This window comes from Panthera tigris, chromosome D1, assembly GCF_018350195.1.
Source record: "Panthera tigris isolate Pti1 chromosome D1, P.tigris_Pti1_mat1.1, whole genome shotgun sequence".
NCBI lineage: Eukaryota > Metazoa > Chordata > Mammalia > Carnivora > Felidae > Panthera > Panthera tigris.
In genome coordinates, this window is record NC_056669.1 from 16,552,782 (window position 1) to 16,566,719 (window position 13,938).

Here is a 13,938-nt window from a genome sequence, read left to right on the forward strand (position 1 = left end):
AATTATCCGGCCAAAATTGTAGCTTGTTTTCAAGAGAAGCAGATTGAGATGGAAGTAAACTATGCTAGACAGCAAGACACAGTCTCAAATTTTGAAGACATATGTGTGGATTCCAGAGCTATCCTGAAATTTTTGCTCTGTAAAAATTGTTTTGAGTCTACATAGTTCTGTGAATGGACTTTTTCTTCCTGCAATTGCTAAATTAAAGCTAAGAACCATCTTCAGTGGTGTAAATTTGAATGAAAGTAACGTTGGCATTTTGTGAAGTATTCCTCTATGCGCTTTTGAAGGAATGAAGTTGATAAAATATATTTTTGTTACTTGTGGATTGTATTTTAAAAGTCCTATTTTAAAATAGGGACAATAATATAATTCTCTGTTGTTAGCAACAAACTTCATGCACAAATTTCAGATTTTACTATGATGGTTATTTTTAATAGTATCTTCTATTGAACATTTAATGTGTTTCCTGATTATATGAATTATATAGGCTTATTTTTAGGTTCGGAAATACAGGAAAATGTAACAAAATATATATCAACCCCAATGAACTTTACTAAGGTACATTATTTAACAAATATGTCTTGAGCCCTTAATGTTTCAGCCACTAGACTAAGTGATGGAGTATGAAGGTGAAGAACACATACAATCCCTGCCCTCCCTGACTGGAAGACTTCTTGGAAAAAGAAGCATATTCACTGAGACCAGAAGAATGAGTAGGCGTTAGTCAAATACATGCCAGACTGGGGAGAAGGGAAAGACGGTACCAGGCAGAGGAAACAAGTACAAAGCAGAAAAAGTAAAAGGCAGCTAGGTGTGGTAGAGAAACCGAAAGTAACTCGGGGCGGGAGAACAGAAATAGAGGACTAGGACTCAAGACACCATCGAAGTACACAGGACTCAGATGCTGAAGGTTCTAGAAAGCCTCAGTATAGTTTGGGCGGGGGGGGGGGGGGGGGGGAGGGGTCGGTGTGTGCCCCGAGGCCACAGAATGCCTTTTAGCGTTTAAAGCAGGGTGGTGGTTTGATTAGGTCTCCGTGGGGAATGGCTTAGAGGAAAACAAGAGTCCACGCAATGGAACCAGTTAGTGTAGACATCCGGGCTCGACGTCGTTAATAGACTAAAGAGGGAGCGGAGAAGGACCGGGAGGAGGGGCAGAGGGGGCTGAATTCGAGAGCTCCGGCGTGTGTTTAAGGACGTAGAATTCAACTTGGAGGAGGGTCGGACGTGATGCACGAGAGAGGAATCAGGGATGACGACCGGGTTTCTGACTTGGAGTGGGTGGATAACATGGTTGCTTACTGAGCCAGGAACAGGAGAGGTGGGGGGCGGGGGGAGGGAAGACGGCTCAGGAATGCCGATATTTAAGAAATCGGAGTAAGAGAACGAAGGATAGAGGTACGACCCTAATTTGGGCCGGGCGGGGCTTACAGCCGCGCGCACCCAGCCTCACGCGCCGCCACCGCCGCCTCCTCCTACTCCCCCTCCCTGTGCTCGCGGGCAGCTTAACACAGTAACCCACGCGACGAAGGAGATGCCACTCGGGGCGCAGCTGGAGCCCCGCGCAGGCCCAGTGGGTGCCGAGCGCGGAGCCTGCGCAGTTGGGGGAATTCGGGGCCTCGGGATCCTCGCCCGCACCTCGCCTGGAACGCAGCGGCTGCAGCAAAGCTACCATCCCCGAAGCCCGCCGCTCCTTGCTCCCGCCCCTTCCGTATTTTGGTCGCGCACGGGTTCCGTCAGTCGTAGCGGCCATTGGCTGCTAGAGGTATCCGAGAGCGATGATTGGCTCTCGGTGGCCGTCGCTCAAGCGCCCTTCCGGAGATGGGCGGAGGTGGGAAGAGCTGGAGAGACCCGGGAGCGGAGGGACGGTAAATTGGCTTCCGGCTTGCCTGGGCGACTTTGGGGACGCTCTGAGTAGGCTGCTCAAGCCAGGCTCTTCCCTGGTCACCTTGGCGAGGCTTCGTCTTGTAGCTCGGCCACGCCGGTCGGCCTGGCGCCTGCAGCGCCCCTGGCCCTTAGTCCCTAACCCCAACTCGAACCTCCCTGCTTTCTCGTGTGGGGCTTGGCTGCTGCTGAGACGTGGTCACCGCCATGCCTTAATGCGGGAAGCACTACGAGAAACCTGCGGGGCTGCCAGGAGGGTCTCCTGTCTTCTCTTCGAACTCTCCCGGTGTTTCAGGGGCCCGATCCCGGCCGCTCAGGACAAGTCTTCCCCGCTTCGCCTGTGCACTGGGATTTCTTTCTGTCCTGACCTCCCTCATCGGGTGCTTTGTTTTGGCATTTGTCTTCACACGTCAGAGTCATCTCTTCGGCCAGATTGTGAGTCCTTAGGAGGTTCAGGACATCAGTCCTTTCTTTTCTTGACTGTCGTTCAGGGTTAATTTGATGCCTTGCGTTAAAATATATACTCAAGTATTTGCTGGTTGTTTCTTACTGTGACCCCTGATGAAAAGAAGTGTTAGGAATCCGTCGGGTTGTCCTTTTGTTGACCTTTTTGTAGAATTCTGCTTAGATCATCTCACCGTCAGAAGCAAGGATACAAATAGCTGACGCTTGTTGAGTTCTAGGGGTGTGTTATGCTAAGCATTTTAATCTACATTATCTAGTTTAGTCCATAAATCAATCCAGTGAGACAAGTTTAATGATTCCTCTGCTATATGGGAAACTGAGGCTTAAGTAACTTGCCTAGGGCCCCACAGCTAGTAAATGTTGGAGCTTTCTAACCAGTTTTGTTGACTCTAACATCAGCTGTGATGTTAGTATCCTGTTTTACATTTAGAGAAACAGGTTCAGAGAAGCTAGGTGATTTATCCAAAATAAAATAATAAGTCCTAGATTCACGTAAACATTAAAAGAGCTTGTATTAGGATGTCGTGGCCCTGAAGTTAGAACTGAACAGGGCACAGGCCAGGCTTTCTAGGAGCTCACAGTTTATTGGAGGAAACTGACAAAATAGCTACTTAATAAAACATGTTTGGGGTATTGTGTATACAGATACCAGGTCTGTGGAGAGGAAGGAATCAGACAAGGAGTGATGAGACGCCAGATGTAGAAAGAAAATGGAACCAAATTCCCTGGCTTTGAATTCTGTCTCCATCACTTCCTAGCTTGTGGCTTTGGGTAAATTATTTAACCTATCAGGGCCCATTTCCTCATTTGTGAAGTGGGATAATAGCGGTACTTCCCTCAATGGGTGGGTGGTTGTATTAGTGAGTTTTTATATACATAAGATTCTTAGAACAGTGCTTTGCCTACAGTAGGTACTTAATGTTACATTATTCTAGGCAGAGTAAAATCATTGAGACAGGGAACTTGAACCCAGGTTTTCTGACAACTTGTCCATTGCCCTCGCCAGTGTACAAGTTGCCTCACTTTGCTCACAGAAAGAGGAGTGGTGACCAGATTGTCACTGTCCCACTGTTCCCCAGGCTAGAAACAAGTAGGACACAGGCAAAGTAAGTAAAGGAAGCTGGGGGATGACAAAAGAGGAATTCAGGGGGGCGCCTCGGTGGCTCAGTCAGTTAAGTGTTTGACTTTGGCTCAGGTCGTGATCTCACGGGTTTGTGAGTTTGAGCCCCACGTCGGGCTCTGTGCTGACAGCTCAGAGCCTGGAGCCTGCTTCTGATTCTGTGTCTCCCTCTCTCTCTGCCCCTTTCCCACTCGCTCTCTCTCTCAAAAATAAATTAAAAAAAAAAAAAAAAGAGGGATTCGGGGAGCTTTGCCTAAAGTTCAGGTCATTCTCGATATCTAGATAACCCATCTCCTGGGTCTTGCCCACCAGTCAACAACAGATGTGTGTTTAGAGCATTTGTGCTCAGCACTGTACTGGACATAGTATAAGGACTCAGATGGGTGCGATGCGGTTTCTGCCCAGAAGCAGCTAAGATTGTCCCATTGGGCAAATGAGAATAGAACACATCAGATGACCATGAGTGACCATGGGCAGCACACAAATAGGGTCGAGATTTTCTGGCATTATCTACGCCAGACATAGAACCAAGAGGCAAGCATAATCTGAGGGGTGGGTAGTTTTGGAAAGCTTCCTGGAATGTGATCAGATGCTGACATTTATTGAGTGTGTGGGGAGTACAGAGCTCTGTGCTAATGTTGGGAATAGGCAATGAAGGGGTGATGGTCCCTGCGCTGAGAAGCTCCTAGTCTGGGGGAGACAGACCTTCCATTCCACTGTAGCAGCACCATAATGAAGGTGTGCACAGTGCTGTGGGGACAGCAGGTAGATATTCCAGCTGTGCCTGGATGAATTGGGAAAGAACTCATCGAGGAGGGGCATTGGGCTTGAAGGGTAGGTAGAAGTTTCTCAGGCAGAGAGCTTGAGGAGAACGTGATGTGTTTAAGATAAAGTTCATTGAATCAGAGAAGGAAGAGGACCGAATGAATGGGAGAGGAAGCCAGAGCAGCAGCATGGTGTAGAGGAGGAGGGAGTGATCTTTGGGTTAGAGTCTGGGCGCTCTCACTTTGAAATGAACTTTGGAAGAGAAGTTTCCACAGGGCTGACTCATGGTAGGCCCTCAATAAGGGTTAGTTTCTTTACCCAGTTCCTGGAGAAGTAAGTTGAGGCCAGTTGAAGAGCTTTGCATGCGGTACTAGGTGGACTTGAATCCCGTAGGCAGAGAGTTAGAGGAGGTCTGGGATGTTGTGTCTGCCTTAGGAAGGTGTTCCCTACTTTTCCTACCCCAATGTTATAAAAACAGTGAACATTTTCTCCTGATAAGGTTCACTGTTAGTCTCGAGCAGCCCAGCAGCCCCATGGTCATCCCGGAGTGTCCGAGGTGACTGGCTTCTCGGAGGAGGGGCAAAAGCCTTGGCTTAAAAAGGGGTTTCTCTGATAAGCAGTAAGGTATAAGAGATTCTTGAACTTGTAGTCATGAAGGATTTCACGTGTTTTGTTTTTTCTGTGTTTTTTTTTCTTCTCCGTGCGTAGTAAGTAAAGGCCTTTCCCAGAGTTCCCAGCTCTATCAGGTAGACCAGTGCCTTGCTCCCTTTTAGGGCAGCGACAATCAGTTAACATCCGCCCAGAGGTGACACACCAGGCAGAGTCAAGGCCTCTTGGTGTCCTCTCTTGTCCCTGGACTTTTGCTTTCACTGCTGTCCTCTGTCATTCTGTTTCCTTTTAATGAGGGAAACTATTCTTTTATTGTCCCACAAACTGTGCTTCTGGAACTGCCTGCATCAGAACTGGGGTGCCGAGGTAAAAGGGCAGATTTCTAAGCTTAACCCCAGCCTACCTGAATCCGAATCTCTGGCAGGGTGGCTAGAGAACCCTGCAATTGAATTCATATTAAAGGTGGAGAACCTGCAGGTTCTTATTCAGCTTTCTTCAACAGGCATTTATTATAGGCCTAAGCATGACTAGCACTGTAAATACCCAAGGTACGATATCAGCTAGACAGATAAGGCCTCTTTTGTTCAAATGGAATCTGTACTTGACCCTTGAACAACGTGGAGGTTGGGGTGCCAACCCTTATGCAATCAAAAATTCATGTATAACTTTTGACTCCCCCAAAGCTTGACTACTAATAGCTCTACTGTCGGTTAAGCATCTGACTCTTGGTTTTGGCTCAGGTCATGATCTCACGGGTCGTGAGTTCGAGCCCCGCATCGAGCTCTGTGCTGACAGTGCGGAGCCTGTCTCTCTTAATAATTAAATTATTCTCTCTCTTAATAAATTCTCTCTCTCTTAATAAATAAACTTAAAAAAATATTGTCTTATGTAAAAAAAAACGACAACACTGCAGATGTTACATGTATTGCTAACACTAGATGTCAAAAATGAAAAGATGACAGTCTGTAGGTGTGTGTGTAAGTTTTGATAAATTTTAACTTAATAAAAAATTTTTTTTTTTTTTTATTTTATTTTTGGGACAGAGAGAGACAGAGCATGAACGGGGGAGGGGCAGAGAGAGAGGGAGACACAGAATCGGAAACAGGCTCCAGGCTCCGAGCCATCAGCCCAGAGCCTGACGCGGGGCTCGAACTCACGGACCGCGAGATCGTGACCTGGCTGAAGTCGGACGCTTAACCGACTGCGCCACCCAGGCGCCCCAATAAAAAAATTTTTTAAGTAATCTCTACACCCAGTGTGGGGCTCAAACTCATGACCCCGAGATCAAGAATTATATGCTCCACTGACTGAGCCAGCCTGGTGCCCTGATAAATTTTAACTTTTTTAATAGATTTGTATATATTTTATGGTATTAAATAATGAAAGACTGGTGTCTACATAGATTTTATGTGTTTGTGACCTACCTTTTTCTTATTTTTTTAAGAGACAGTGTGAGCAGGGGAGGGGCAGAGAGAGAGGGAGATAGAGAATCTGAAGCAGGCTCCAGGCTCTGAGCTGTCAGCACAGAGCCTGACGTGGGGCTCGAACCCACAGACTGTGAGATCATGACCTGAGCCAAAGTCAGACCCTTCACTGACTGAGCCACCCAGACACCCCTAATTTTTTAAAATATTTCTAGGCTACACAGTTCATTTGCAAAGTTTTTCAAATTGTTGCAAACATCCCAAAATTTTCCAATGTATTTGAAAAGTATTTTAAAAGTCTGCATATAAATGGGCCCGCACAGTTCAAATCTCTGTTCAAGGATTAAATAGACATTTTAGTTCAGAGAATGTCAGGGGAGTGGTGAGTAACCACTGGATAGATTAGGCAAAGGCTGACAGTATGGCAGTTTGAAAGTCTGGTGGGGATTTAGGACATGATGCAGTGAAAAATAAAAGAGCTTCTGGGCTCATCTGTAAGCTGTGTGGAAAGAATATGGACTTTGGAGTCAGCCTGACCTGACCCTACCACACCAGTAGTGTGTGACCTTGAGCAAACCAGTTAACCGCTCTGAGCCAGAGGTTCCTATTTGTAAATGAAGTCAAAAATAGTACTTACCTCATAGGGTGGTGTTAGTAATTCAGTGACGTAATATAATATGCTTAGCATGATGCTTGACATATAGTTAAGTGTGAAATTAACAACAAAAGGTTTTGCTATCCCCGTTTTGAAGATGAGGATGTTCAGGAACAGAAGGGTTAAGTTACTTGGCCAAGGTCACACAGCTAGTAGGTGGCGGACACAGGAGTCTAGATTTGAAGTCTCTTCCTTGTCCAGAGCCATCTCTTTGAACCTGTGCGTTGTTCTGCATCCCATTGGAATAATTAATTCCTTCTTGGCCAGTTGCTCTGAAGCTTCAAGAGAAATGTGCCTTTAAAGTTCTTAGCTCAGTGCCTGGCACACGCTCAATAATGTTAGTGTGTTTTTCCCTTCCCAAGAACGCCAGACAGCTTCCAGGGGTTTGAGGAACTGCTACTCCATCCTTATTGAAAAAGCACAGGGTTTCTCGCAGGTCACGGGAGAAGGCGCCTGCTGCCGCCTCTAGGCAGCCTGTCAGCCCAGCCGTTCACCCCCTGGTGGCGTTTGGGTGGAATCCTTGCAGCTGTGGGTTTCTTTCCCCTCTAGGGTGAAGGCCATGCCGCCCCCTGGGAAAGTTCCCCGAAAGGAGAATCTGGGGCTACAGTGTGAGTGGGGGTCCTGCTCCTTTGTGTGCTCAGCCATGGAGGAGTTCTGCGAGCATGTCACTCAGCACCTCCGGCAGCACCTGCACGGCTCCGGGGAGGAGGAGGAGGAGGAGGAGGACCCACTTGGTAAGGGGGCAGGACAGGAGGGGGAAGGAGCTCAAGGAAGGTGGAACGTCTGACTTTCCTTGCCTAATTGTGCTTGTTTCGCTTATAAAAGCATTGTAGATGGGAATGCAAACTGGCGCAGCCGCTCTGGAAAACGGTGTGGAGGTGCCTCAGAAAATTAAAAATAGGCCTACCCTGTGACCCAGCAATAGCACTGCTAGGAATTTACCCAAGGGATACAGGAGTACTGATGCAGAGGGGCACTCGTACCCCAATGTTTACAGCAGCACTCTCAACAATAGCCAAATTGTGGAAAGAGCCTAAATGTGCATCAAGTGATGAATGGATAAAGAAATTGTGGTTTATATACACAATGGAGTACTACTTGGCAATGAGAAAGAAAGAAATATGGCCCCTTGTAGCAACGTGGATGGAACTGGAGAGTGTGATGCTAAGTGAAATAGTCATACAGAGAAAGAGAGATACCATATGTTTTCACTCTTATGTGGATCCTGAGAAACTGAACAGAAGACCATGGGGGAGGGGAAGGGGAAAAAAAAGTTAGGGAGGGAGGCAAACCATAAGAGACTCTTAAAAACTGAGAATAAACTGAGGGTTGATGGGGGGTGCGAGGGAGGGGAAAGTGGGGGATGGGCCTTGAGGAGGGCACCTGTTGGGAGGAGCACTGGGTGTTGTATGGAAACCAATCTGACAATAAATTTCACATTAAAAAACAAAAGCATCGTAGACTCATCATGGAAAATTCATTCAACAAGGAAACGTGGGATGAATCTGAATCCTCCATCCTGCCATCAAAAGGCAATTAGTGACATTACTTTAGTGAATGTCCTTTTGACGTCTCTCTGCATGCAATAGTAAATTAGATAAAGACGATTTTCTTTTTTAAAAAGGATCATATTATTATTATACAGGCTGTCGACAACCTGCTTTTCTGCTTCTCTGGTAATGCTTCTCAATTTTTGTTTTTTTTTCCCACTGCAACTACCAGATAGGCATGCGCTTTACTTCCCAACCCCAGATAAAGAGTTAAAAAAGTGCTTGAAACAATACTTGCTTTTGTTAAATGTTCTCTCAAGTATTCTTATTCTTTTTCATTAAAAAAAAAAAAAAAAATGGGGGGGAGTGCCTGGCCGGCCCAGTGGGTAGAGCATGTGACTCTTGATCTCAGGGTCGTGAGTTCAAGCCCCACGTTGGGCATGGAGCCTACTTAAAAAAATAAAAATTGTTATGCGCCTCCCTAAATTGATGTATTCAGTCACTAACAGGTCACAAAACAGTTTTAAAAATTCTGTTCTACAGAAAGTACAGAGGCAGCTCTCCTTCCCCAACCTCAGATTCTGTTTTAAGTCTCGTGACTATGAAGCATAAGTGATAGTTTCCGAAGTCAAACAGTACGTACACAAAAGGGAAATTAGGGGGTTATATATTTCAGAGTAGCTCCTTTTAAAAACAAGTGAGCCCCTGTAAAGCACTGAAAATGTGCTTCGAGAGAGGTGCATGAGAGCCAGGCATTGGACTGCCGCAGCTGATGGCTTTCCCGGAGAGGGTGGATCCCGGGCAGAATTTGGAGGAAAGAAGGACCTGCGGTCCGACGGGAAGGAGTGAGGGGTGTCCCAGCTCGGGAGGCGGCAGCGCACGCCAGCCACACTGTGAGCTGGTGGCTCTGGACCTTGCGCACACCCTTCCCTCTGCCTCGACCACACTTCTCCATCTAGCTCACGGATGCTCGCCCTTCGGATCTCAACGCAGGGACACTTCCCAGTCCCCCATGCCTACATCAGATGGGCTCTGTTTAATTACGTTGCAGTAACCCGCACCCCCTGCCCCCTTCATAGAACTCGGAGCTGGCTGCGCTTTTAGATTTATACGTGGGATTACTTAACTAACGTTTCCTCTCCCTGACTGAAAGCTATCGTGAGGGCAAGGACGGGGACTCTTTACTCATCACTACCCCCCCCCACCCCCCACCCCCCAGTGCCTGGTGCACGATTGGTAGTTGTGAAATGCTGGTATTTGCCGAATGAACTGTGGTCATCTGGTCAGAGTCCAGCCTGCTCGCTCGCCGCTAAGTGTCACAGGTAGAAGGAGAGCTGAGCTTTGGAAGGTATCAGACTTTTCCCCCTAAACCCCTTTCTGCAGAAGAAGAATTCTCCTGCTTGTGGCAGGAGTGTGGCTTTTGCTCCATGGACAGTTCTGCTGACCTCATCCGCCACGTCTACTTCCACTGCTACCACACCAAGCTGAAGCAGTGGGGGCTGCAGGCTCTGCAGAGCCAGGCCGACCTCAGCCCCTGCATCCTGGACTTCCAGAGCCGCAACATCATCCCTGACATCCCTGACCACTTCCTGTGTCTGTGGGAGCACTGTGAGGTCAGCGGGCAGTGCTGGGCGTAGGGGTGGGAGGAAGTTGGGGGTCTTAGCTCCAGATGCCTTGACCCTCTCAGGGATGCCCTGCGTCTGCCAGGTTCCTGCTACTGTGTCATTTCGTTTCCGGGTGGCCCCCATGCTCCAACTTTCTCAGGCCCACCGAGTTAGTTTGAGGGAGCGCCAAGAAACCCCCTTTGGGCACGTCGGTGTAAAAGTCCCTCTAGCCACCCTCGGTCCTAACCCCAGGTTGCCCCTGGCACAGAGTTCCTTCGACAACCCCGAGTGGTTCTATCGGCACGTGGAAGCACACAGCCTGTGCTGTGAATACCAAGCGGTCGGCAAAGACAACCAGGTGGTGCTGTGTGGCTGGAAAGGTAGGGCCACTCCTTAACGTCTTGTCCTTAAAGAATCCCTGGGGGTGGCAAGGGGTTGGGGCGGCGGCGGGGCATGGGACCAGTCCCCCAGGGTAAGGTCGGCTGCTGGCTTGATGAGACTTGATGTCAGAACTGCCTCCGGGCGTTTGAGCCTGACTGGGCTTTCCTTCCCAGGCTGTACCTGCACCTTCAAGGACTGCCGGAAGCTTCGAGAGCACCTCCGCAGCCACACCCAGGAGAAGGTGGTGGCCTGCCCCACCTGCGGGGGCATGTTTGCCAACAACACCAAGTTCTTAGATCACATCCGTCGCCAGACCGCGTTGGATCGTAAGCAATCAGAGAAGAAGGGGAGCGGGTGCAGGCCGTCCTTGCGGTGGGGGTAAGGGGCGCGTTCCCGGGAGTGGGGGCCACCGAAGGCATCTGCAGCCTGGCTACATCTACCTCTAGGACTCAGTCACCTGCCACAGTGTGACAGGAGAGTCATTAGGTGCTCTTACTGTTCAGTGCTCACTGTGTGCCACATCTCTTCCCGGTGAGTCCTCGCAACCCCATGAGGTGTGCTGCTCCTCCCCCTTTCTGCAGGTGAAGAAACCGAGGGCCAGGTTACCTCACTTACCTGAGGTCGCACAGCTAGTTAGGGGTCAGGCGGGGATTCTCATTCAGGTTCTCGACCGCAAGCGCCATGCTCTTTCCACGGTGCTGTGTCCATCCCTGGTTCCTGAGCCCCCCCTTTCTTGGGTGGGTCTCCTCTCCCGGGCTTGCTCTCCTGTCTGTGCCTCTCCGCCATCCTCCGCAGCCCAGGCTCTCTTCTGCCTGCCCCACTGTAGAGCAACGCTTCCAGTGCTCTCACTGTTCCAAGAGATTTGCCACGGAGCGGCTGTTGCGGGACCATATGCGTAACCATGGTGAGCGGCCGGCGCCCCCGACCTCCTTGCCCACCCTCCAGGTATCCGCTAGGCCCCCGATCACAGCCTCCTCTCTGCTCCTCTCAGTGAATCACTATAAGTGTCCTCTGTGTGATATGACCTGCCCGCTGCCATCGTCCCTCCGAAACCACATGCGCTTTCGCCACAGCGAGGACCGGCCTTTTAAGTGTGACTGTTGTGAATACAGGTAAGGGGAACCAGGGGCCAGAAATCAGAGAACCCGAGGTCCGGGGTCCCCCGTGCCCTCCCACCGCTCCTGACCTCTCCCGGCAGCTGCAAGAATCTGATTGACCTGCGGAAGCACCTGGACACCCATAGCAAGGAGCCCGCCTACAGGTGTGACTTCGAGAGCTGCGGCTTCAGCGCGCGATCCCTCTGCTCTATCAAGTCCCATTACCGAAAAGTGCATGAGGTGAGTTGGGCGGTCGGTGGGAGAGGGCAGGTGCAGGTGTGGGGGAGCCCAGGATGCAGAGCTGGCCTCACTCTCCCTCCCCTCCCCGTCAGGGAGACTCAGAGCCGAGATACAAATGTCACGTATGTGACAAATGCTTCACGAGGGGCAACAACCTCACCGTGCACCTTCGAGAGAAGCACCAGTTCAAGTGGCCCTCAGGGCACCCCCGTTTTCGGTATGTCTCTGAACCCTGCCCCGTAGGTTCGCAGACCTTCCCCCCCGCCCCCCGATACCTTTTCAACAAGTTAACCTTGAATTTGAGGATAATTGGATGTCCACCGTCTCCGTTGAGGTTCGGGGAACCCCGAGAATCGGTGGTGGAGCAAAGATGAGTTTTGTGACCTTTGAGTGGAAGGCACGGTGCCAAAGCCCTACAGCCAGAACCGGAGCCTAACGGCCCTCATCCGTAGCCCCAAGGCCATCTCCTGAATCCTGTGGCACTCCCACCCTCCAACACAGATCATTTCTTTTTCCCCCTCTGCACCCCCTCCCTCCCTCCCTCCCTCCCTCCGCCTCAAGTTTCTACATCAAATTTTCCATTTCGAGTAATGCTCCCTCCCTCTTGTCATTTCTTCTGCACATTCCAATAAAGAGCCCTCTTGGTCTCCAACTCCTATCACTTAACATCCCAGGGCTTCTCCCATCCCTCGTGTTTGTCCCGTAGCTTGCCGGTCTCTGGACATTTCTGCGTCCCCCTGCGCATGTTTGCTGCCCCCCATGCTCCCGCTTCCCCAGGTACAAGGAGCATGAAGATGGCTACATGCGGCTGCAGCTGGTTCGCTATGAGAGTGTGGAGCTGACACAGCAGCTGCTGCGGCAGCCGCAGGACGGATTGGAGCCGGGAGCATCGCTGAGTGACAGCAGCCTGCAGGGCATCATTCTTGAAGCAGTGCCAGGGGAGCCGGGACCCCAGGAAGAGGCCGAAGAGGAAGAGGAGGGTGGGAGCGGTGACGGCACGGCCCTCTCGGCCTCTCAGGACACCCCCGGCCCCGTCGTCCATGTGGTGAACCAGACCAACGCCCAAGGCGAGCAAGAGGTTGTCTACTATGTGCTGTCCGAGGCCCCGGGAGAGCCCCCCCCAGCCCCCGAGCCCCCCTCAGGGAACGTCATGGAAAAGCTTCAGGGAGTAGCTGAGGAGCCACAAGTCCAGATGGTGTGAGGGCTGCAGAGCCTGACCGTTCCTACCCCAGACCCTGGCGTGTGAGCCAGGCTGGTGGCGGTGCCCCTAGCGGGCAGCCCCTGCCAACGGATGCCTTTAAGGGTGGTGCCAAGAGCTGTGTGGTGCACTCCGGACCCGGCTTGCGTCATTCAGCGGATCCAAAGGACTTCCTTTTCTGCCAGACGGCGCTTTGTGGGGACCCGAGAAGTTTGGGTTCCTTGAGGGGGATGCGCTGGTCGTGTGTGTCCTTGTAGAGGGGCTGGTATCAGGCTTACCCATAACCCCCTAGTCACTCTGAAACAGTGAGTAAAAGCCCCCGTCAACTCGCACCCATTCCCGTCCTTAGGTCCGTGGGTGACACATAACTGGTTCCTGCGAGGGCCTTTTCCTTACAACCAGCCAAGGCAGCATGAACCAGGCAGCCGTCTCCCTCTAAAGGGCTCCTGCGATCGCAAGGACTTTCATGGTTACCCTCAGGGATGGGATTGGAGGCACTGAGTGTGTGTGTAACGGTTGTTTTGGTAATAAAAGAAACACGGGCTCTTGCTCATGTCTTCCTTATGCTTGGTGGCTCTCAACCAGATAGGAGATGCAGCTGCCCAGAAGAGGAGTTGACTCATTAGGCTTGTTCTCCTTTTAGTGACTGGGGTTTGTTTTTGTTTGTATCTTTACTCTTGTTCCCCTCCCCCTCCCCCCTTGGTGAAACGTCTCCATTTCTTCCCAGAGCATCTGCTGTCTCCATGGAGGTCTCAGGCGTAGGCTGTGAGTGGGCAGTAGTAACACTCCCTCTAGAATGCACGATCGGCTGGGAGACAGGAAGGTAGGGCACCTGGCCACGGCCATCCCGTCTGAGTCCTGGTTAGAATCCAGTGTCTCTGGGGCAGGGTCTCTACCTGTGGGGCTGAGGAGGAAGCTGGGACGGGTGGTGGATTTGGAGGCCCTAGGGAATGGCAGGTACTGTAGGTTTAAAGACCAGGTTAGAAAATTGTGTCTGAATGTACAG

The 13,938-nt window shown here is 50.5% G+C and overlaps 1 protein-coding gene across 7 annotated transcripts; it reads left to right on the forward strand.

The window, feature by feature from the left end:
• The first annotated feature begins 836 nt into the window (after positions 1-836).
• Positions 837-13,480, forward strand: LOC102954484 (histone H4 transcription factor). Of its 7 annotated transcripts, XM_042958488.1 has the most exons (12): positions 1,850-1,868; positions 2,180-2,319; positions 7,472-7,656; positions 9,796-10,025; positions 10,285-10,396; positions 10,571-10,723; positions 11,224-11,301; positions 11,389-11,509; positions 11,596-11,734; positions 11,827-11,951; positions 12,512-12,801; positions 13,282-13,480. In XM_042958488.1, exons 3-12 carry the CDS (start codon positions 7,482-7,484, stop codon positions 13,431-13,433), a joined length of 1,575 nt encoding a protein of 524 aa, XP_042814422.1. In that variant the 5' UTR covers positions 1,850-1,868; positions 2,180-2,319; positions 7,472-7,481; the 3' UTR covers positions 13,434-13,480. The 7 variants fall into 7 exon arrangements, with proteins under 7 accessions (XP_042814423.1, XP_007072954.2, XP_042814426.1 ...); XM_042958489.1 differs by lacking the exons at positions 1,850-1,868; positions 2,180-2,319 and adding an exon at positions 837-913; XM_042958490.1 differs by lacking the exon at positions 2,180-2,319 and having other exon boundaries at positions 1,785-1,868; positions 12,512-12,812.
• Positions 13,481-13,938: the final 458 nt, after the last annotated feature.

Excerpts from the sequence above, each read along its gene's own strand:
- LOC102954484 (XM_042958487.1), top strand. The coding sequence starts at position 1,822 with ATGGGCGGAGGTGGGAAGAGCTGGAGAGACCCGGGAGCGGAGGGACG. Across the intron at positions 11,302-11,388 it reads GGACCATATGCGTAACCATG|TGAATCACTATAAGTGTCCT; the intron begins GTGAGCGGCCGG and ends TGCTCCTCTCAG. Across the intron at positions 11,510-11,595 it reads TGTGACTGTTGTGAATACAG|CTGCAAGAATCTGATTGACC; the intron begins GTAAGGGGAACC and ends CTCTCCCGGCAG.